The 21,932-nt window shown below is 39.8% G+C and overlaps 1 protein-coding gene across 1 annotated transcript in view; it reads right to left on the bottom strand.

The window, feature by feature from the left end:
• Window positions 1-21,932, bottom strand: part of ANGPT1 (angiopoietin 1) — a 445,617-nt gene that overhangs the window by 38,314 nt on the left and 385,371 nt on the right. Inside the window, exon 8 of the mRNA XM_073590180.1 lies at window positions 297-427. Coding sequence (XP_073446281.1) covers window positions 297-427 — 131 coding nt within the window. The remainder of the gene's footprint in view (window positions 1-296; window positions 428-21,932) is intronic.

Raw genomic sequence — 21,932 nt, forward strand, 5'->3', positions numbered from 1 at the left:
ATGGTTTAGTGAATCCTGCATTAAGCAAGGGGTTGGACACGATGACCCAGGAGGTCCCTTCCAACTATAACATTCTATGAAAGGGCTAGACTTGTGACAGTCAGCCGTTACATAACTGAATTATCGCCATGTAATGACCCAGGCCCATTCTGCCTGACATTTTATCACTGAGTAACCTGCAAGGGACAGAAGTGGAATTTGACATTATGATTACAGATCAGAATACACATAGGAAACTAGCTTTCACCAAAGTTTTCTTTAAGACAGAAATTCCTTCAGTTTTATACTCTACTCACCTCCGGTTAGCATCAGCGCACACTTGCACATACAATTATCGTTATCTGCATCCTTTGTACTGAAATCCGCCCCGTGTAAGATCAGACTGCTTTGTTTCCCTGCAGTTCCGCTGTGACCTTTCAAGTATAATCTAGAACAGACCAGAAGACAAAAGATAACCTATTTGCTGCATAATTAGAGAATAATGGATTTTTACCCTAATTATGACTCTTGGTAAAATAAATGAGCATACCGGACATATAAACCTGGCAGGAACAAATTGTACGTAACAATAGCTTGTATTAATGTAAATGGACCTTGTAATTTAGTGTTGGGCTTGCTTAACCCGTCGGTAATTAAATAAGAAAAAAAGTTGACGTTTATTTATTGTAATATTACAAGAATCATTAAAATCACCCAGACCCCATTTATAAAACGCAGTGCAGTTCAAAAAATGGAGATATTACTCATGATTACCATTCCGATCCCACTTTCCTACAGCAAGCATTTTAGTGTATTTCCTGACATAAATGTTCAAATCTGTCTTTCCTTTTCCTCTTGGCTGAACATGGCTTTAGAGGAGCGATGTGAGCTAATCAGCTTTAAAAGAAAAGATACTCTGTTGGGAAATGTTTATGCTAAAGGTGTCTGTATTATGTCACCTAGAGGTTTTGGAAGGGAGTTGGTGCTGCTTGAGGGTGGGAAATAGAGTGAGGGAGGCAGAGGAATTGGGAAACGTTTTGACACTCCGAAAGCACTTAAGTCTCATTTGCATATAAATTAAAAATGTGATTTTAATAGTCAGGGAGCAAAAGATTTCATAAGTAAAGAATAGTATGGCATTATCTTTCAGACAGCAACATGACCTTAATAAACCGTCTAGAGGTAGATCTTTCTGACAGATGCCTTTAAAAACAAACAAACAGGGCTTTACGCACCCTCCCTGGGTCCAAAGTTGACTGATTTCACATTCACAGTGCGGCATTCAATTAATGAGCTCAGCGGCTCTGAGATCCTCGTGCCATCAGCTCGGGCAGAGGCGCGGAGATCAATTTTTGGCTACAGTGCAGTCAACGTGACGTCAGCGCCGCAGATAATAACAGATCAGGAGAAAAAGAGGACAGATGCATGCCGAGCAAGGGATCACCAATAAAAAAAAGATCATTTCATGGAGATATCACACAGACAAAAGGAAACACTTTAAAAAAAAAAAAAAAATGTTGATCGATACAAAACATGCCATGCCCACAATAGGGCAATGTCTGACCCCCTGTAACCGCTATTATGGTAATAAATGCTGAGTGCTGACCCCTAACAAAAATCAAGCTGATAATCCACAAGAAATGTTGGTATTTTCTACCCAGGCACATAAAAAATAAAGTTCTCTAATGTCTTTTTGTGACCGAAATATAGGAAAGACACAAATAACACTGGTAAATATTCCCAGCACCATGCACGGAATCCAATGATGTTAGGCTAGATTGGTTATAGTGAAGAAAAAAGGGACCGGTGTAGTCACATAAGAAAAGACTGTGTTACACATAAAATAAGGTGCACAGTACAATGAAAAAAATGGGATAAGATTGAAATGCAACTATTGATCCAGACCGCAACCGAATCTGTTGGAATGAGGCAAGCAGCAGCTAATGAAAGTGACTGGAGTCAAACATGAATGTGCATGGTGGATAGGGGACACGCAGGTGGATAATTGTTGCAGAGGACAGGCAAAACCCACGCGTTTCGCCATTGGCGTGTTTGGCTTCTTCAGGGGTATTGTGACACAAATAATATGAAATTATAGGAAAGTAATCAGAAGCATAAAATAATACTAATGATGTAAAAATTAAAATAATAGAATATGATAATTGTTATATAAATATAATAATAATCGTTAAAAAAAGTGCATAAATAAGGCCGACCGCCTATCTTAATCTCTTGCTATTGGCTTTGTTCCTTCTTTTGTAACTACTATCTTTCCTATCTATTTTCACTTAATTATATAAAGTTTTTGTGTTTAATGCAATTGCACAAAGCATAAAGCCGTCTACATATTTTCAACAAAAGGGTACTCAGCTTTTTAGCTCTTCACACGTTGCCTGCTGTGTGCATTGACCTTTTGGATATGTATAAAGATACAACGTGACGATTAATGTGTTTTTCGTTGACCATGTTGTGTATTGAGGGTTTAGAAACACTCATTTTTCACCCGAGACAAAACAAACAGCTTTCGTGGTGCTGACTGAAGGGTGTTCTCAGAATCGTGTACAGAAAGTCATAATCCTGCAGTATGGAGTCTGCATCATGTGTCCACTGCATGACTGCACGCACCAAACACAATAAATAACATGTCACCGAGTGCTACACAAGCTGTAATTACAATATAAACACTTAACAGGAGGCAAGGATACAAGGTCTACTGAGATGTGGTCCATCTATCTAGTATTTCGGGAATTAATGTGCTTCCAGAACCACAGTACAGTCATCAGGAACAGAATACAGTGCAGTATACAGATCCCCTCCAACTGTGTGCACCAATATATCCATTGTATTGACAATTATTACCCACTGTAAGGGATCTGTAGGGCAGTGCAGATACTGAAAATCCCAGAAAGAGCAGAGGATTAAATGGTTAAAACACAAAACTCTCTCTCAGTCTCCCCCGGCTCTATAATATGATGCCCTCAGACCCTCAGATTGGACAATCCAGAAATTAAGAGGCTCATATTGTTCACAAATTGGGGAGGGGGGTATTACTTATCACTGATTGCAATATTTTATGGAATGGATTACCTGCACATTCACATTAGTGAATATTCAGCTGTGTTAGTTTGCATACTATAGTTGTCACAGCAGCTTGCACGTGTCCATTTATTTTGCCTGTCTATCCATAAAAAATGAGATGTTTCGGTCACTAAAAGACCTTCATCAGTCATCGTCTGGATAGTGGAGACCCAAGAGCCGCAGCGCCGGGCGCGGGTCTGTGGAGTCCACCACTAAGACTGGAAGCGCTCGATTTTTTGTCTGGCCATCTATGCATCTACCATCTATTTATTTGTTTTGTGCCTATGTAATATTCATCTATATACCTACTCTCTATATATCTAAGTTCATGTATTTCATCTATTTAGCTGTAGATCTATTATCTATCTCATATCTATCTAAATATCAATCTACCTAGTTATGTCTGATATCTATCAATATTTCTAATATTCGGCTATACATCAATCTATCTAGCGCATATCTCAATAAACAGCAACAACTGAAGGCAGCGCTCCAAAATTTCTGTCAAAAAGCATGTTTTTTTAGCCCATAGTGACGAAATTTTGGTTCAGATGTGTGAACCTTCTTCAAGCAATGACAAAGTACATCTGCCCTATATTTATAGGTGGTTTTGATCAGAGTTTGATCAGAGTGTGGTCTGAGAATCATCCGATTTTCTCATACATGTAGACATTAAAAAAAAAAAATTCCTCCTTCTTTTTGGCAGTCAATGAAAATTGGAGAGCAATTGGATGTCATCTGTGCGCAGTCCGATTTTTTTCACAGACCCTTTGACATGCATTGTTGATTTTGATCTGACCCTCGGATCAAAATCAGACATGTCGCCGATTCTGGGGACCACTTGGTTTGAGGAAAAGATTGGATTTGTGATTGATCCCATAGAATATCATAGGTATGAGTGCTATCTGCAGGGTTACGACCTGTGGGCAGCAGCAAAAGTACTTCTTGTATGCTTGTGTTGCCTCACTTTTTCTATCTATCTATCGACATCTATCCTCCAGTATGAAAGACGCAATCTTGAGTAAGGCCTCATTCACAAGTCCGATTAATCGGACTGATTATTCTGATCAGAGTTTGATCAGAGTGTGGTCCGAGGATTATCCAATTTTCTCATACATGGAGAAGTTTAAAAAAAAAATTCTCCACTTTCTCCTTTCTGGCAGTCCATGAAAATAGGTCCGATTTTTTCACAGACCTATTAATGATTTTAATCCGACCCTCGACATGTCTCCAATATTTTCCGGGGACCACTTGATCAGAGGAAAAGATTAGACGTGATTAATCCCATAGAATATCATAGGTATGGGTGCTATCTGTGAAAAACTCGGATACCACTTGAATGCAAAAATCTGACGTCTGAATGAGGCCTAAAGCCCCCGTTACACATAGCGATATCGCTAGCAATATCGCTGTAACATCACCGATTTTGTGACGTAGCAGCGATATTGCTAGCGATATCGCTACACGTGATACTTACCTCCGACCGGCTCCCCCACTGCTCATCGCTGGTCGCGTGAGAACGTCCAGGACCATTTCTCGTCGGGCGCTTCCTGCTGGGCTTCCTGCTGGGCTTCCTGCTGGGCTTCGTGCTGGGCTTCCTGTGGCGACACGTGGACGCAGGCGGGAGGACGTCAGGATCGTCGCGTCTGACAGGTAAGTAGCGATCCCCGTCCCCAGCGATGTCGCTGGTGAGATCTGCCTGTGTGGCAGCTCACTAGCGACCACTTAGCGATGTACCAGCGATCCTGACCGCGTCATATCGCTGGTGCATCACTAAGTGTAGCGGTACCCTTACAGAGAAACCAGGGAGAAAGGATTCATTGCTATCGAGAATATGGATTACTGCAAGATACAGCGTCTGTATCTGTGTATGAGTACATAGAATATTAGGTTTTGTTTTTTTTCATTTGTGCTTATTTCAGTTTTTGACATTTCAAAGAAGAATCAAAGGCCGTCTTGATGACTACCATAGACACAATAAGAAAACATCCTAAGTAAAGCTCCTCGTCGCACTAATCCCCCCATACGAGGCTGAGGAAGGCACAGACTTTGCAGCTCATTTGTAAGATGCAATGCAGTAAGTGGTGAGAGATGGCAGGTAGAGAGCCGGGAGTGCTGACACTGGCTATTAGCGGAGATTGGAGCTGATCAGTAACATGCCGTGTTTTGACATCAGTAAGGAGCAGCTGTAGGCGCACTAATCACGAGCGCGTATTATTAGACCGCCGGATAAGCCCAAATGTTTAGAGAATCTGATGTACTGGTAGCAGTAGTAGGGCATTAGTGCTTCACTGCCTTTCATGTCCAGCCTTCCATTTATTTTTACTGACACAGGCTCCGACACCATTCAGACCGTGGCCCGAGACATTTTATTAACTACGCGAAGACTTCACGTAAAAGAAAAATAATCACCAATTCACAAGACCAGACAAAATAATTCACAAATCAGCTCATGTCAGGTTGAGAAAAAGCAGCTCCTTTCATTACTGTGTACTTAGCGGCGCGGTCGCCTCTTAAGAGGGTTAATTTGTTTATATTTCCAATGGAGATCAAGCAGTCAGTTATGTGTATAAATATAAAGGCTTAATATATATACATAATTATATATTTCAAAATAAAGCCTTGGGATAAGGGGGGAGCTGTACACTACGTGACACAGGAGCCAATTTATTACTATTTTAGGGGAACAAAATCTTTTAGAATATTTTAGTGAGAGGAGATGAAAAAAAAAGAACAGTGGATAATCTGTGCTAACTTGTATCCAGATATAGTTTCATAGTTTCATAGTTTTTAAGGCTGAACCTTAAGTCCATTGAGTTCAACCTACAGTATAGCTAAAATGTTGATCTAGAGGAAGGCTAAAGTCCCACGGGGCAGACACCAATAGCTCCATTTTAGGGGAAAAAAATCCTTCCCAACTCCACATATGGCAATCAGATTAGTTCCCTGAATCGACGCCCCTTCACAGAATCTAATGCCCATGACTCTGTAATATTATATTTATCACGGCGCCTCCTGAATTTTAGTAGTGAATAGACCATGACAACATCATACGGCAGAGAGCTCCATAGTCTCACTGCTCTTACAGTAAAGAATCTGTGTCTATGATTATGATTAAACCTTATTTCCTCTAGACATAAAGGATGCCCCTTGTCCCTGTCGCAGGCCTAAGTGAAAAAGATAATTAGAACGATCTTGGTACTGTCCCCTCATATGTTTGTACATTGTAATAAGATCACTCCAAATTTTCATTTTTCAAAACTGAATAACCCCAAGTTTGAAAACCCATCTTGATATTGCAGGCCACCCAATCCCTTAATAACCTTGGTCGCTCTTCTCTGCACCCGCTTTAGTTCAGCTATGTCCTTCTTATACTTCTTATGCTGCTGTCTGTCCTGTATTTCTTATCTAATGCTGGAGATACCAGAGGTGCTGAGATAAGAAGAGGCTGTTCATACTGCTGTCTATCCTTTATTTCTGATCTAATGCTTGAGATACCAGGGGTTGTGAGGTAAGTAGACACTGCTCACATTGTTGTCCACCCTGTCTATCTAATACTGGAGATACCAGGGGTGCTGAGGTAAGAAGAGGCTGCTCACACTGCTGTACACCATGTCAATCTGATCTAATACAGGAGATACCAGGGGTACTGAGGTAAGACATTGCTCACACTGATGTCCAGTTTGTCTTCCCAATCTAATACTGTAGATATGAGGGGTGCTGAGGTAAGAAGATGCTGCTTACACTGCTGTCCACGCTATATTTTTCTATTTTTTCCTTGGGTTTTGCTTGCTTTTATGGCCAGTGTGAACATGCTTTTACATCATGCATGTCATTCAAGTCTACTCCAGTTCAGTTTTTTGGTTTTTCTTCAGCATTTTTGTATTCAGTACAAATAGGGTGTGGCCTCCTTTCTACTGAGCTGTGTAGTTCACTTATAGTCCCTCTAAAGCTAGGTGTCCGTTTGGGACCCAGAGACTCTGCCACTATTCACACTAGGTAGGTTTTAACCGTTAGTGTAGTTACTGTCTCAAATGGGTACACCTTGCCGTGATGGGACAGCTTTATACTTTTTTGATCAAAATAGTGTTTACCAAGTACCCTATGTTATTTAATGCACTTGCTTTTTTACTTATTTATTTTCATTAGGGTATATACACACATTATTTTTCCTTGGGTTTTGCTTGCTTTTATGGCCAGTGTGAACATGCTTTTACATCATGCATGTCATTCAAGTCTACTGCAGTTCAGTTTTTTGGTTTTTTTTTTGTCCACTCTATATGTTTTCTCTAATACTGGAGATAGCAGGGGTACTAAGATATGTAGAGGCCAGGCTATCTATCTATCTACAGTATCTATCTATCTAGTCATCTAATATATATAATTGTATATATACTATTTATTACACAGAGGTATTTAAAAGTCTTATATACTGCTCAAAAATATGAAGGGAACACTAAAATACCACATCTTATGTTATAGTGTTCCCTTTATTTTTTTGAGCAGCATATTTTATAACCATCATTTAATTATGCTAAATGATTCTTTAAATCTCTGAGACCAAAATATAAATATCCATTCCACATATCTTTCTTTAAGAGACCAGCATCGTAATATTAACAAGGTTGTATTAATATTTCGACCATAGTGCATGTTCTAAAGCAAAATAAGCCATCACACTTGCATGTTTCTGAAGGAAAGTAAAAACAGTTTTACAACGTCTGACTTTTGACTTTTATTTTAAGAATGAAAAGTCCAAGCCCATAAATCATCACTGACAAAGAAATTGAAATGAAAAAAAAAAAGTCTAATAAAAATAAAGATATTTGTGTAACTCTTTCCCAAGTTTTGTGGTCAAGAACAAATTCAACTGAACCAAATCTTACGTTTCCACTTAAAGAATTGCTGTCAACATACAAGAAGAAATTATGAAGCAATTATTCTTCTCGGTAAGATTTATAAAATGCATAGAAAGTGATATTTAAAAAAACAATTCTGTGTAACCTCAACACATTTTTAGTCACCGCAGATATGTCCTCCACTCTACTGCCACGTTATGGGGAGACTTTTAGTCTCCTTTAAAAAAAATACATATAGCATTATCACAACATGATAAGCACAATGTCAGATAACTAGTGATAGAACCAAAAGATAGTAACTCAATTTAAATTTTAAATGTACATTTAATGGTCTTTTCTTCCTAGAAAACTATCATTCTAGTTTACAGAATATATTTGGTATTGCAGTTCTGCCCCATTCATGGGGCTGAGCTGCAATTCTAGAAACAATCAATGAACAAAAATGGCACTGACAGAAAAGAACAGATTCATCTCTTTACACCTCACAAACAGATAACGTACAGGGGTTGTCCATCCACTAAACTTAAAACACCACTCCAGCGTTTTTGCTTGTTTTTCCTACTGGAATGGTGTCACTAATGCAAGTTCTCTGCCCATAGTAAAATATTTACCACCTGCCATTTTCTGCTGTTCTCAGCGCCGGTTCGGTCATCTTCTAGTTGTGAGCTGCCTGATCGCAAAAGTGTTTCTTTGGTGGATCAGAAGAAACTTCTCAATACAAGTCTATGAGAGCCAGAATGAGGCCAGAACAAGGCTTTCGTAGATTTACATTGAGAGGTTGTGACCATTAGCTCTGACTTTCGGTCATTCAGGAGCTGCAGTCACAAAATGGTGAGGAGGGAGAATGGAGGGACAGCGGCTGATAAGTGTATTACTAGGAGCCAGGAACAGACATTAGTGATACCACCTTGGCAGTAAAAAAAAAATCTGGAGTGATTCTTTATAAGAGAAAAATAAATGCAACAGGTGTGTGCTTTGGATAATTGTCATGTTGGAAAAGTGCAGGACATGGAGGGCACGGAGTGATGCATTATAATATTCTCTTTCAATATAAAGAAGTGCAGCTGTGAATTCAGGATACACCACACAATGACACTGCAAATACTATGTTTTACTGTTGACATCATGCATTGTTATACATTCATTTTTCTAAATACATGGTGCCTACAGTCAGACATGGTGGGGTCAGTGTCCTTATATGGGGCTGCATGAGCACTGCTGATGTCGGGGAGCTACATTTCATCGATGGTATGAATTCACAGTTGTTTTTCACTATATTGAAAAAGATGCCTCCATCACTCTGTGTCCTTTGTAAAAGTGCACCTTTCCAACTTGACAATGATCGAAAACACACATCTTTTGCATTTCTAAAGAACAGGGTAAAATTGACTTAGTGGCCAAGTGTCTCCTGATCTGAACCCAACTGAACACCTATGGGGAACTCTGAAGAGACAAGTTGTCATAACTAATTTTAATGAAATTGACAATTTTGTAATGGAAATATATTATTAACCTTACGTTCATGCTATTGGTTAAAAAAATGTTTGCTGAAACTCAGTCTTGTTAAAACTCTGGAAATTGTTTTTGTTTTCAGTGGGATGTTGATCCAAAATCTTACTTTTCAAAATTGTATACTCATTTATGCTGAGCATGCACATACGAGAACATTGTGTACTGAGTCTATATGACTTCTTAGTACAGGTAATGTCAGGTATTTTGTTGACATCGTTTGGACCTAGCAATGCATCCTTGTATGCATAACTCAATACACTGTCAGGCAATGTACAGTGACAGGTAAAAGTTTGGGCACCCCTGGTCTAAATTGCTGTGAACAAGTTGAAGATGAAATGATCTCTGAAAGGCCTAAAGTTAAATAGTTAAATATGACATATTTCCTTTGTATTTTAGGTAAATATATATATATATATATATATATATATATATATATATTTGCAGTGCACCTTTTACATTTTATAAATTACAAAAAGGAAAATGGGCAGATGAAAATGTTTGGGCATCCTGCATGGTTAGTACCCAGTAGCACCCCCTTTTGAAAGTATCACTGCTTGTAAGAACTTCTTGTAGCCAGACAAGAGTCTATCAGTTCTTGTTTGAGGGATTTTCATCTAGTCTTCCTTGGAAAATTCTTACAGTTCTGTGAGATTCCTGGGTCGTCTTGCATGCACTGCTATTTTGAGGTCTAGCCACAGATATTCAAAGATGTTCAGATCAGGGGACTGTGAGGGACATTGTAAAATCTTCAGCTTGCGCCTTTTGAGGTCGTCTATTGTGGATTTTAACTTGTCTTTAGAATCATCATCCATTTGTAGAAGCCATCCTCTTTTCAACTTCAGCTTTTTTACAGATGGTGTCATGTTTGAAACAATTATTTGTTGAAATGTCATTGAATCCATTCTTCTCACAAAACTCAAGATAAAAAGCGGACGGCACCGCTGTTACCGTGTGACTTCAAATGATGTGCGGCATACAGAAGCCCAGCAGCTGGGAATCTCGGGTGCCAGACCTGGAAACAGTCAATCCTGGGAATCCATGCAAAGAGAAAAGGTCGCACTCATCGAGATGGAAATTTCACTGATTTATTGACATATCATAAACATGTCAAGTCGGGGGAGTGAGCGCGAAACGACCGTTGTCAGCCTTTCTTGCACTCCTTATGTCACTCCCCCGACTTGACATGTTTATTATATGTCAATAAATCAGTGAAATTTCCATCTCGATGAGTGCGACCTTTTCTCTTTGCATGGAATCCATTCTTCTACTAACCTTAAAATGTTCTCTGTACCATTGCCTACAGCACAACCCCAAAGCATGATTGATCCACCCACATGCATAATGGTGGGAGAAATGTTCCTTTACTGAAATTCTGTGCCCTTTTTTCACCACACATACAAGCACCTTTAGTCATTGTGACCAAAGAGTTCTATTTTAACCTTATCAGTCCACAGGATTTGTTTCCAAAATGTATCAGGCCTGTTTTGATGTTCTTTTGTGTTCTTCTGATGCAGAATTTTATTTTGCGGACACAGGAGAGGTTTTCTTAAGATGACTCTTCCATGAAGGCCTTATTTGTGCAGGTGTCTCTGAACAGAAGAAGAATGTACCACAACTCCAGAGTCTACTAAATCTTTCTGAAGATCTTTTGCAGTCAAGCGAGGGTTCTGATTTTCCTCTCTAGCAATCCTATGAGAGCAGCTCTCACAGAAATTTTGTTTGATCTTCCAGACCTTATCTTGACCTTCAATATTCCTGTTAACTGTCATTTTATAATTACATTTCAAACTCAGGAAAGGGCAACTTAAAAACACTTTGCTATCTTATGACTTTTGCATGCTTTGTGAGCCGTCAACATTTTCATGTTCAGAATCCTAATTAAGGCTAATTAAGGACTGAAAAAAAGACAAACATTGAGCTTGGTTTGAAATTAAGGACTGAAAAAAAGACAAACATTGAGCTTGGTTTGAGTTGGTATACATGCAGCATGCTCACATTGGCCATAAAGCATACAAAGCCTACAAAACACAAAATGAGAACAACTTTGACACATGATAAGGTTTTTAATATTAGACAGTGTAGGACCGCCCTGATCACAGAGTCACCTTGTCGACGGTGGGACGGCTTTTATGCTATATTTTAACAAATACAGTATTACTAAGAACTCTGAATTATTTAGATGCACTTTTGCTTTTTATTTATTTAATTACAGCAGGGTTTTTCTCATGTTATCTTTTGTAAGTTTTGTAATTAAGGACTGAAGCCTTGGTCAAAGTTATCTGAGCACACAAATTTCTAAGGGTGCACAAACTTTTAGTCAATTTCTTTTTTTCCAATTTCTAAAATGAAAAAAAAATGGCAATGTATATTTTTTTTTGCCTAAAATACAAAGGAAATGTGTCATCTTTAACCTTAGGCCTGCTAAAGATGATTTCATCTTCAGCTTGCTTAACTGTTCACAATAACAGTAATTTTGACCCGGGGTGTCCAAACTTTTACATGCCACTGTATATACTGTTCAGGGACATTTATCTCTATAAGATTCACCAAAAAAATAAACCCTTATGATGCCTCCACAGAAAATCAGAAATATACAGTGGTACGACAGAGGCAACAACCTGAAAGGCCGTCTTATTATGACTCTTTTTAAACCAGAAGCCAATTTCACCTTAAAAGAAGGAAATTGTAAAGCAGGGCTGATTGAAAGAACTTTGAAAGCTACGAAGATATATTCCCAGCTCACAACCGACCATATGCAGATCAATTATCTGGCCAATTGAGCGATTGCTCAGTGCACAGATGCTTGCAATTAATTGATTGTAAATCTATGGTACAAGTAAAAACAAACACTGCGGACAATCAAACTTACAAAAACAAAAAATGAACTGTTGAAAGGCAAAACTGATGTCCAAAGTGCATCAGGATTCATGAAGTCTGTTGTTATTGGGCTCGTCCCCCACTACATTTTCCCCTTTTTTCTTTTTTCTTGCTAAAATGAAGTTAACTGGTCGGCTCAGTAAAGATTTATAATGGTCGATCTAGACAATCAAGACAAGCACACAAACTCCATTTAGTTCTTACTAATCTGTATTACCGAGTCTTAGTACCATACTCTCTTGTAGAAGAATTTCCTCCTAATACATCACGCTGTTGAACATGCTACCTCCATATGAATTTGGCAAGTATTCTTCTGCTGGATCCTCTTATAGATATTATATTTTTATTTCTAATACATTAGAAAGTCAAGCTCCAAACTAACTGTAGGAACGGTTCCCTGTAAATTCACCATGTAATTTCTATATTCCAATTCAAAACTAATTTTGGGTCCAATTCACAAATTGTATGTTTTAGGAACGGATTGAGGCTCTGTTCACATTGGCATCATGACTTCAGATTAGAAAGGGTATCATGAACCTACGGTATTTAATAATGCATCTGAATGGAGACCACATTAATTTAGAATGAAGTCTGTTGTGGCCTCTTAGTATTAGGCCTCCATCATTTGACTACAAATCGAAAGTTGCAGATTATACCTTTCACTTCCAGACTGAAAAATCTAGAAATATTCTGTAGTAATACTGCAAAACCTAAGAAAGTTGCTGGAGCATAAGTTGGTATAAGTACAATGTACTGTATGTTCAGGCTCATCTTTTTGGTTTTGTTATAGTTTCTTGCACTTTGTACAAACAGGGGCATCTGAGCTAGGCATTTCATATATATAGCTTCCCGTAGGCAGGTGTCTGACCATTCGGCCCTGGGTCCTCCTCAGTCCTTACCTTTATTGGGGTTGGCTTACATAAGGTGAGGTTTTAATACTAGAGATAGGACCTTCCCGATTGTGGTACACCTTATTGCAGTGGGATGGCTTTTGCATTTTTTAAATCAAAATAGTGCTAACTAAATTCCATATGTTATTTACATGTATTACTACATTTTACATATTTACTTACTACAGGGTATATGCTCATTTTATTTTTATGGTAGGTTTTGCCAGTAATACTGCAAAGTACAGTGTGTACGGAAAGTATTCAGACCCCTTTAAATTTTTCACTCTTTGTTTCATTGCAGCCATTTGGTAAATTCAAAAAAGTTCATTTTCTCTCATTAATATACACGCTGCACCCCATCTTGACTGAAAAAAAACAGAAATGTGAAAATGTTTTGCGAATTTATTAAAAAGGAAAAAATGAAATATCACATGGTCATAAGTATTCAGACCCTTTGCTCAGACACTCTAATTTAAGTCACATGCTGTCCATTTCCTTGTGATCCTCCTTGAGATGGTTCTACTCCTTCATTGGAGTCCCGCTATGTTTAATTAAACTGATAGGACTTGATTTGTAAAGATCCAAATCTGTCTACATAAGACCTCACAGCTCACAGTGCATGTCAGACCAAATGAGAATCATGAGGTCAAAGGAACTGGCCAAGGAGCTCAGAGACAGAATTGTGGAAAGGCACAGATCTGGCCAAGGTTACAGAATAATTTCTGCAGTACTGAAGGTTCCTAAGAGCACAGTGGCCTCCATAATCCTTAAATGGAAGAAGTTTGGGACCACCAGAAGTTTCCTAGACTTAGTCGTCCAGCCAACCTAAGCAATCATGGGAGAAGAGCCTTGGTGAGAGAGATAAAGTTGAACCCCAAGATCACTGTGGCTGAGCTCCACAGATGCAGTAGGGAGATGGGAGAAAGTTCCACAAAGTCAACTATCACTACTGCCTTCCACTAATTGGGCTTTTATGGCAGAGTGGCCCGATGGAAGCCTCTCCTCAGTGCCAGACATATGAAAGCCTGCATAGAGTTTGCTGAAAAACACATGAAGGACTCCCAGACTATGAGAAATAAGATTTTCTGGTCTGATGAGACAAATATAGAACTTTTTAGTGATAATTCTAAGTGTGGAGAAAACAAAGCACTGCTCATCACCTGCCCAATACAATCCCAACAGTGAAACATGGTGGTGGTAGCATCATGCTATAGGGGTGTTTTTCAGCTACAGGGACAGGATGACTGGTTGCAAATGAAAGAATCATGAATGCGGCCAAGTAGAGAGAGTGATATCCTAGACGAAAATCTCTTCCAGAGTGCTCTGGACCTCAGACTTGGCCGAAGGTTCACCTTCCAACAAGGTAATGACCCTAAGCACACAGCTAAAATAACAAATGAGTGGCTTCAAAACAACTCTGTGACCATTCTTGACTGGCCCACCCTGACCTAAACCTAATTGCGCATCTCTGGAGAGACCTGATGGCTGTCCACCAATGTTCACCATCCAACCTGACAGAACTGGAGAGGATCTGCAAGGAAGAATGGCAGAGGATCCCCAAATCCAGGTGTGAAAAACTTGTTGCATTATTCCCAAGAAGACTCATGGCTGTACTAGCTCAAAAGGGCACTTCTACTCAATACTGAGCACAGGGTCTGAATACTTATGACCATGTGATATTTCAGTTTTTCTTTTTTAATAAATTTGCAAACATTTCTACATTTCTGATTTTTTTCAGTCAAGATGGGGTGCAGAGTGTACATTAATGAGAAAAAATGAAATTTTTTGAATTTACCAAATGGTTGCAATGAAACAAAGAGTGAAAAATTGAAAGGGGTCTGAAAACTTTCCGTCCCCACTGTATATTCTGGTTCATAGATGTCATAGATGGTTAACCTTCATATGCCTAAATAAAGCACAGGGAAATACATTTTCAAATGGGATAATCTCTTTAAACAGGTTTTCTCATCTTCATAAATAGATAAAATTGCAAATCGATTGTAAAAAAAGAAGCAATTTCACAATTTACCTCATCAAAAATCCTCTTGAGAACAAAAAGATGTTTGATTCTTTTAGGCATTGCTTATTGCCTAAATTAAAATTCACTTCTGCTGTCAAAGAGAGGTGGTCAGTTACCTAGGCAAGTAGTGCAGCGCTTACAAGCTCTTTGCTCAAGAGCTTGCATGTGATGCTCTGAAACTGGTGGATCGCCTGTGTTACTCCTTTGCCACAGAGGCAAAACTGCTTCTGCTTTCAGCATGGGAGAGAGCACAACTTGGGCTGACATCACATCAATACCATTGATCCAAACTCTCAAATATTCAGGGGGGCAACGCCCCTAAGCAAGTAGGACGCCAGGAGGCCGGGAAGCCGAGTGCTCCTGCATATCAATCATGGAAACAACCCTTTCATGCCTCTAGTAAAACATTTACAAATCTATATTTCCTTGTATTCAAGTTCAATGTCTAAAAGGGATAACAAGAAGGATTTTTAAGTTTAGTTTTGGATGACAATTATTACGGAAATTAAAAAGAATAATGTTGAATAAATTATGAAATGCAATAATTTATGATTTTTGTTAAATATATTTGTGGAAAATATATTTCTACTAAAGGTTGGTTTTCTTCCAAGTGACATAGTAATGTACAATTTACCTCTGTAATATTTCTCCTTTAGACAGGACAGTCATATATTATTTCTATATCATAAGATAAAATTCCACAATACACATGAACTGCCATAAAATGCCCATTTAATCATACAGAATACTTCATCTTTTATGTTAGCAGCCTAATTAGATGGTATAGTAATTGCTTCACGTTTATGGCTCCTCTTGACATCTCCTGTTAATTAAAAGTATATAAAACACAACATACTTCCTCTAATGCAGTCGTTGCTAATTCTATAGAAGTCACAAAGTCTACATTACATCGCCAGTAAAATAATTAACAATGTAGTTTGGGATTTTTTTTCTCCAAATTTAAGAATTTACAATATTTTTTAAATTTAAAATTAAAAAAACAAAAAACAAATTTCACATAAAAATATTGTTGTGAAAGTTTTTTAATAGCATAATAGGAGCCATCAATGTATTGTTTTCTTTGTTTCCAACATCTATTTGGGTTTCAGATATTTCGAGTATGCCTGATGTAAGAAACACAATAGAATGCGATGTGTCATTAATGCAATTAATTAGTCAGAGGTCATGGTTGTTGAGCAGTTACTGTACTGGGGATTAATTATCAGTTCACAGTCTATGCTTAGTTGAACTCCTAAAGATGATAGATGCCAGCTGGCCCAAACAAAGTCTCAATAACATGGAGGTAATCACACCGGGAGGCCCCAACTAGTGACATTGAGATTACAAGTTTGCCAGAAAGGCCGTCATGAACTTGGTAGCTTCCAAAATGATATATTCATCTGAGTGTCATCAATGGAATCCATCATGTAATAAACGTAAACATAGAGGCAACCTACAAGACATATTGCAATACCCTCACCCATCCCATTACATCACATGATAGGCTTTTCTGGCCATAGTCCTTTTAGATAGTAGTCTCAAGCAGGTTTTAGCCTGATTACTCCAGTAATTTGATGAGCGTGCTGGAAGTCACAACTTGATGTTAGTCTTTGAGAGCCAGAACAAGGCCAAACTACTCTTATAGACTTACATTGAAAGCTCGTGACTGTTACCTTTGACTTCTAGTCAGTCAGAAGCTGCGAATGGTGGAATGGGATCGAAGTGGCACTGGGAAGAGCTGAAGACAGGGACTGGTAAGTGTAAGACAAGTAAAAAAAGTACACTTGAGTGGTGCTTTAATACAAAAGAGCCCCATAGGTCCAGCAGAAGAAGACAATTTTATTTAAAGATAACTTTGGATCCGATGACATTTTATGTATTTTTCTCTATTTCTTATGTGTTTATTCGTGGATAATTTATTAGACATTCTGTCCTATCTTATTAAATTATGTACTATGCCCTGTGTCGTGTGTGTGCAGAGATATCCAAGAAATAGAGAATGTCCAGCTCAGAAGAATAAAATCCAAAAGCTTTATTTGACTTCTTAGAATATTGACAAGCTTAACGCACCCAACCGGATAGTCCCTAGGAAAGGTTCCTAACTATCTGGTTGGGTGCGTTAAGCTTGTCAATATTTTAAGAAGTCAAATAAAGCTTTTGGATTTTATTCTTCCTAGCTGGACATTCTCCTTTTCTTGGATTGCAACGCCTATTGTCTGGCAGAGCTGAGGTCTATGTCTCAAGGATCGTTGGTCATACAAAGGGTGAGCTGAATTAATCCTTCCTTTTGTGTGTGCCGTGATAACAGCAAAGATTAAACTGCTGCCAAAAGTAGATGAGTAGGAATTCTATATAGATAGAGGGTGGTCCGATGAACACCAATCTTGGACTAGTGATACAAAATGAGCACTGTTTTCTGCTTTTTATTAGAAATGAGTGTATTGATCTGCGGAGGATCCAATGTAAGTCAAATTTCCTAAAATTGCTCCAATAGGTTGCACCGGAGACCCTTTCCCTTCTTTCTTCGTGGAAGAAGCTGTTTGCATATTGCTAAATGGCAAATTATGTATCAGGTACCCCAATACACATATTTACAAATCGGCCCCAGGAGCCCATTTACTCCTTTGCCTGATTGCTTACTTGAGGTGTGGAGCTGGAAGCCACAATACTAAAGAATCATTTTAATGCCAGTACAAGAAATATGATGTGACGTGATTTATTCGAAGATCTTTACTGCAAACGTCTCAGAACAGTCTTAAATAAATCACCTGAATACACAGGGACTTAATGATGCATTGCTGCTTGTTTTACTTGCTCTTTATAGAATATATCTGTTTATTTTTCATTCGGTTTATTTTAGCATTAAAATATTTGCATAGAGTCTGGAACGGGGCTTGAATATAGTCATAAATATCATTTACGAGTGTCTCCCATTCCCTTCGGCTATAAAGATAGGCTGCAGTCATTCACGTTATCGAATGCTATAATTAATACTTCTATTGGATAGGTGAATTCTGAATGTAAAAAGTATAATGTAAAGTCATAGAAAACTGAATGCAGAAAACTACAGATTCCAATAACATGAAATATGAGAATATATTAGATTTGATACCAATGGTGGATCTCCAATGGCAACAGACCATCTAACTGGGCTAAGTGGGGTGATACCACAAGGGTGCCCCCGACCCATCCAGTGCACATCATGCAGATACTTCAGGGTGGCACCAGAAGTGAGTATTTATTTATAAGGGGAGGTACATCAGAAATAATATGTGGGGGGCACAACAAAGCACAATATATACCACAGACTCAACAGAAGGGGCAGCAAGCATAAGGGACAACCAGAAATAGTATAAAGAGGCACAGCAAACAAAATTAAAGAGTAATTCCAAAAACCTTGCTCTATTCCCTATCCATAGGATAAGGCAAAATGTACTCTTTGCTGGGGGTCTGACAGCTGTGACCCCAAAAGATCCAGAGAACATGGCTCTAGATGTTTTCCATGAGGCTACGAAACATCTCTAGTGGTGGCTTATCTCATAGAGAACAAAAGGATCAGAAGTCTGAAATCGGGACATACCAGATCCTTATCTCACCCAACATCATCTATCGGAGAAGAGTTGGGGCCCCGTGCAGATTAGATTGGGTTCGGCCTATGTTAGTCTAACTTGTTTGGGGGCTTTTTGATATTGTGGTCTCACTCATGTCCATATGCAGAGCCTGACGATACAGCTCCAATAGTACTGTAATACCAGACACAGCCCATGGTGAAGAGGCGCAATGTCTCCTTTTCAACAGCCCTTTCTTCTAGTCTCTTCAATACACTTTTTAACCTTTAATGGCATCCACTGCTTTTATCATTAACATTAGACCGTAATTAAGGCTTTTGTCACTTATCAGCCTTTTTTTATTCTCAGTATGACCCTGTGGCTCACGAGCAGAAACATAAGTCATTACAAACCACATACAGTAAGTAAGCTAAGAATCAACACTGCTGAAAAGCGTTACATGTCATTACCGAAGCATTGCTCCGAGGCTTACAGTCACTGAGGAATTATCCTGTTCCTTTACAGTAGTCGTCTGGAAATGATAACAGGCGTTTAACACCTCGAGAGTTTGGCTACAATTACCGTATCAACATAGCAAAAAATTATGAGACCCTTCAAAAAAGCTGAAGCCTTATATTAGTGATTGTTTCACGTCCCCTGTTATTACAGAATGTACAGTCCTTCTGGGTAAGAGATGAAATAACAGAAATCTACTATGTAGATGGTTACCACAAGGCGACTGGTTTCAGTGCAGACGAGATAATAGAAGACGAGTGATGTTCCTACGCCAGACGTTCTGTATGTGAGCAGTTGCGGGTTGTAGTGAGGCAGCAGAGGCAGAGCAAGGGTTAAAGGATTTAATTAACAGGGGAATACTCCACACAGGGAGATAAAGCAATTTTAAGGAGGGAACAGGTGATTAAACGCAGGGTATATGATGGGTAAATAGCAGTAACTATAAAAACAGAAATTCTCTTAGTTGACTTATCATGTAGGTCAGTTCTTGGGTCATGGATATTGCTGAACCGACGATGATGCCCGCTATGCTGATCTGATGAAGTCCTTTGTGTAATGAGTCTTTTGGCGGCAGCGGTTGGCTTCTGGTACCTCCCACTGAGCCTTTAATCCATTTACTAATGCAGCCAAGAGGGTATAGGTCTCAACGCTCTCTGGGATCAACGTAGACTGGTGGACATAAACGAGGGAGTCAGGGCACAGCTTCGGTCCCACACTGAGTCTCTCTGAGGTGATGCGTCTGCGGTACTCACGAGAATGGAGCATTTGGCACCTCGCTTCAGGGTGACCAACGGGCGTCCTGCATGTCTCTCTTGGCGGACGCTGCTAGTCGCCATGGTGGTCTGCAGGTGTGGATGTGCTCTCTGACAGGACTCGAGGGCCAGAGCCCTCTCTTCTGCCTGCCGAACGTTGTCTCTTCCCGCCGAAACTATGTACTTCCGCGCGAGCTGTGGCTGCAGCCGCTTAGCCACACCCCCTACTCACGGATGTTTAGATTTGTCCGGTCTCATTAGATTCCCCCGGACAACAGAGGAGACTGCCCCGACAGTTCCGGACCCGGCACAGAACAGGTATCTACGGTCCTGTCCTTCTTCTTACATGTGCAAAAAGTTTGGTAACTTTAGCCTCCTTACTGGCAATAGTCTACCACATACCATACCTATTGTACAGATTTGTATTATGGCCTCTGTAGGCTGCTATGGACATGCAATCCACCTCCAAGTAAGGCCTCTTTCACACATCCGGTTTTTGTAATCCGGCACGATGCGGCGAAATTTTTAATAACCGGATCCAGCACCGGATCTGGTTTTGTCCCATAAGCTTTCATGGTCGCCGCATCGTGCTGGATGGTTATGCGTCGTGTCCGGTTGTTGCTGGACACGGCATAAATTAGCCATCCGGCATCTGCAAAAAACGTTCCATGCAACGTTTTTTGTCAGCGCCGGACCGGCTTTTTCTACAGCGCATGCCCGGACTCTGTGGATGTTAACCCCACAAGTGCCCAGCGAGAGAGAGATCTCTCTCTGTCACCCGGACACTTGTGAGAGATCTTGATCGCCGGGCACTTGTGGGGTTAACACTCACAGTGTCTGGGTGAGAGAGAGAGATCTCTCTGTGGGGTTAACCCCACAAGTGCCCGGCAAGAGAGAGAGATTCTCTCGCCTGGACACTAAGTGTTAACCCCCCCTGTCTCTCTCTCTCTCCACCCCCCTCTCCCCTCTCCCCTCCCCTCCCCTCTCCTATCCTCCCCTCCCCTCCCCTCCCTTCACCTCCCTTTCAGCAGCTGTCTCTCATCGGCTGCCTCTGTCCACCTCGTCCTGCGGTTCCTTTAAATAATGTCCGAGCCGTATCTCTCGCCGCATACACATCCAGTGTCACGGCTGCACGCCGCCGGACCCCACACACCGGATGTGTGAAAGTAGCCTAACAGATTTTGTCTGGGAACCCACAGATTTTTTTTAACCACATTGTCTTTTTCTCAACATTGTGCCTGATACATTTGTACTATTATTTGCCACTTTTCTTGGCTCTCATGAGTTTTGCAGAGTAAGGCCACAGTCACACTATCAGTATTCGGTCTGTATTTCACATCAGTATTTGTAAGCTAAAAACAGGTGAGGAACATTTTTCACCCACTCCTGGTTTGGGCTTTCAAATACTGATGGAAAATACTAAACAAATACTGATAGTGTGACCATAGCCTAATAAGAAATTTAGTCAGGATTTAGCTGAAGTGGATTTTGACCCCATGCTTCTAAACAAATTGGCCATATAGTGATTCAAATCTACACTGGCTCATCACTAGTATAAATATACTTTTCCGACTTTAAAGGGAACATGTCACCAGGTTTTCCCAATATAAATGAAAATCATCACCTTTAATTTCTATTTTACTACAGTCAAGCAACCTGTACGTGAGCACTCAACTTCCTCGGCATATCCAAAAAAATACAGTGAGGCCTCGTACTTTGGGCATCGATGATCTTGTTCAGCACCTGGTCTATCCCCTCAATCACAGTCTTCTTGCCTTGACCTATGTGGATGAAACATCCAATGGCAGCCACACAGTGATGTCAGTCTCGCTCGTTGAATCACAGACTTGTGCAGGCACGCTTATGTCAGCCTTGCTGAGAACAGAGCAAGATACTGTAAT

This window comes from Dendrobates tinctorius, unplaced genomic scaffold (assembly GCF_039654945.1).
Source record: "Dendrobates tinctorius isolate UK_male_01 unplaced genomic scaffold, ASM3965494v1 ptg000116l, whole genome shotgun sequence".
NCBI classification, from domain to species: domain Eukaryota; kingdom Metazoa; phylum Chordata; class Amphibia; order Anura; family Dendrobatidae; genus Dendrobates; species Dendrobates tinctorius.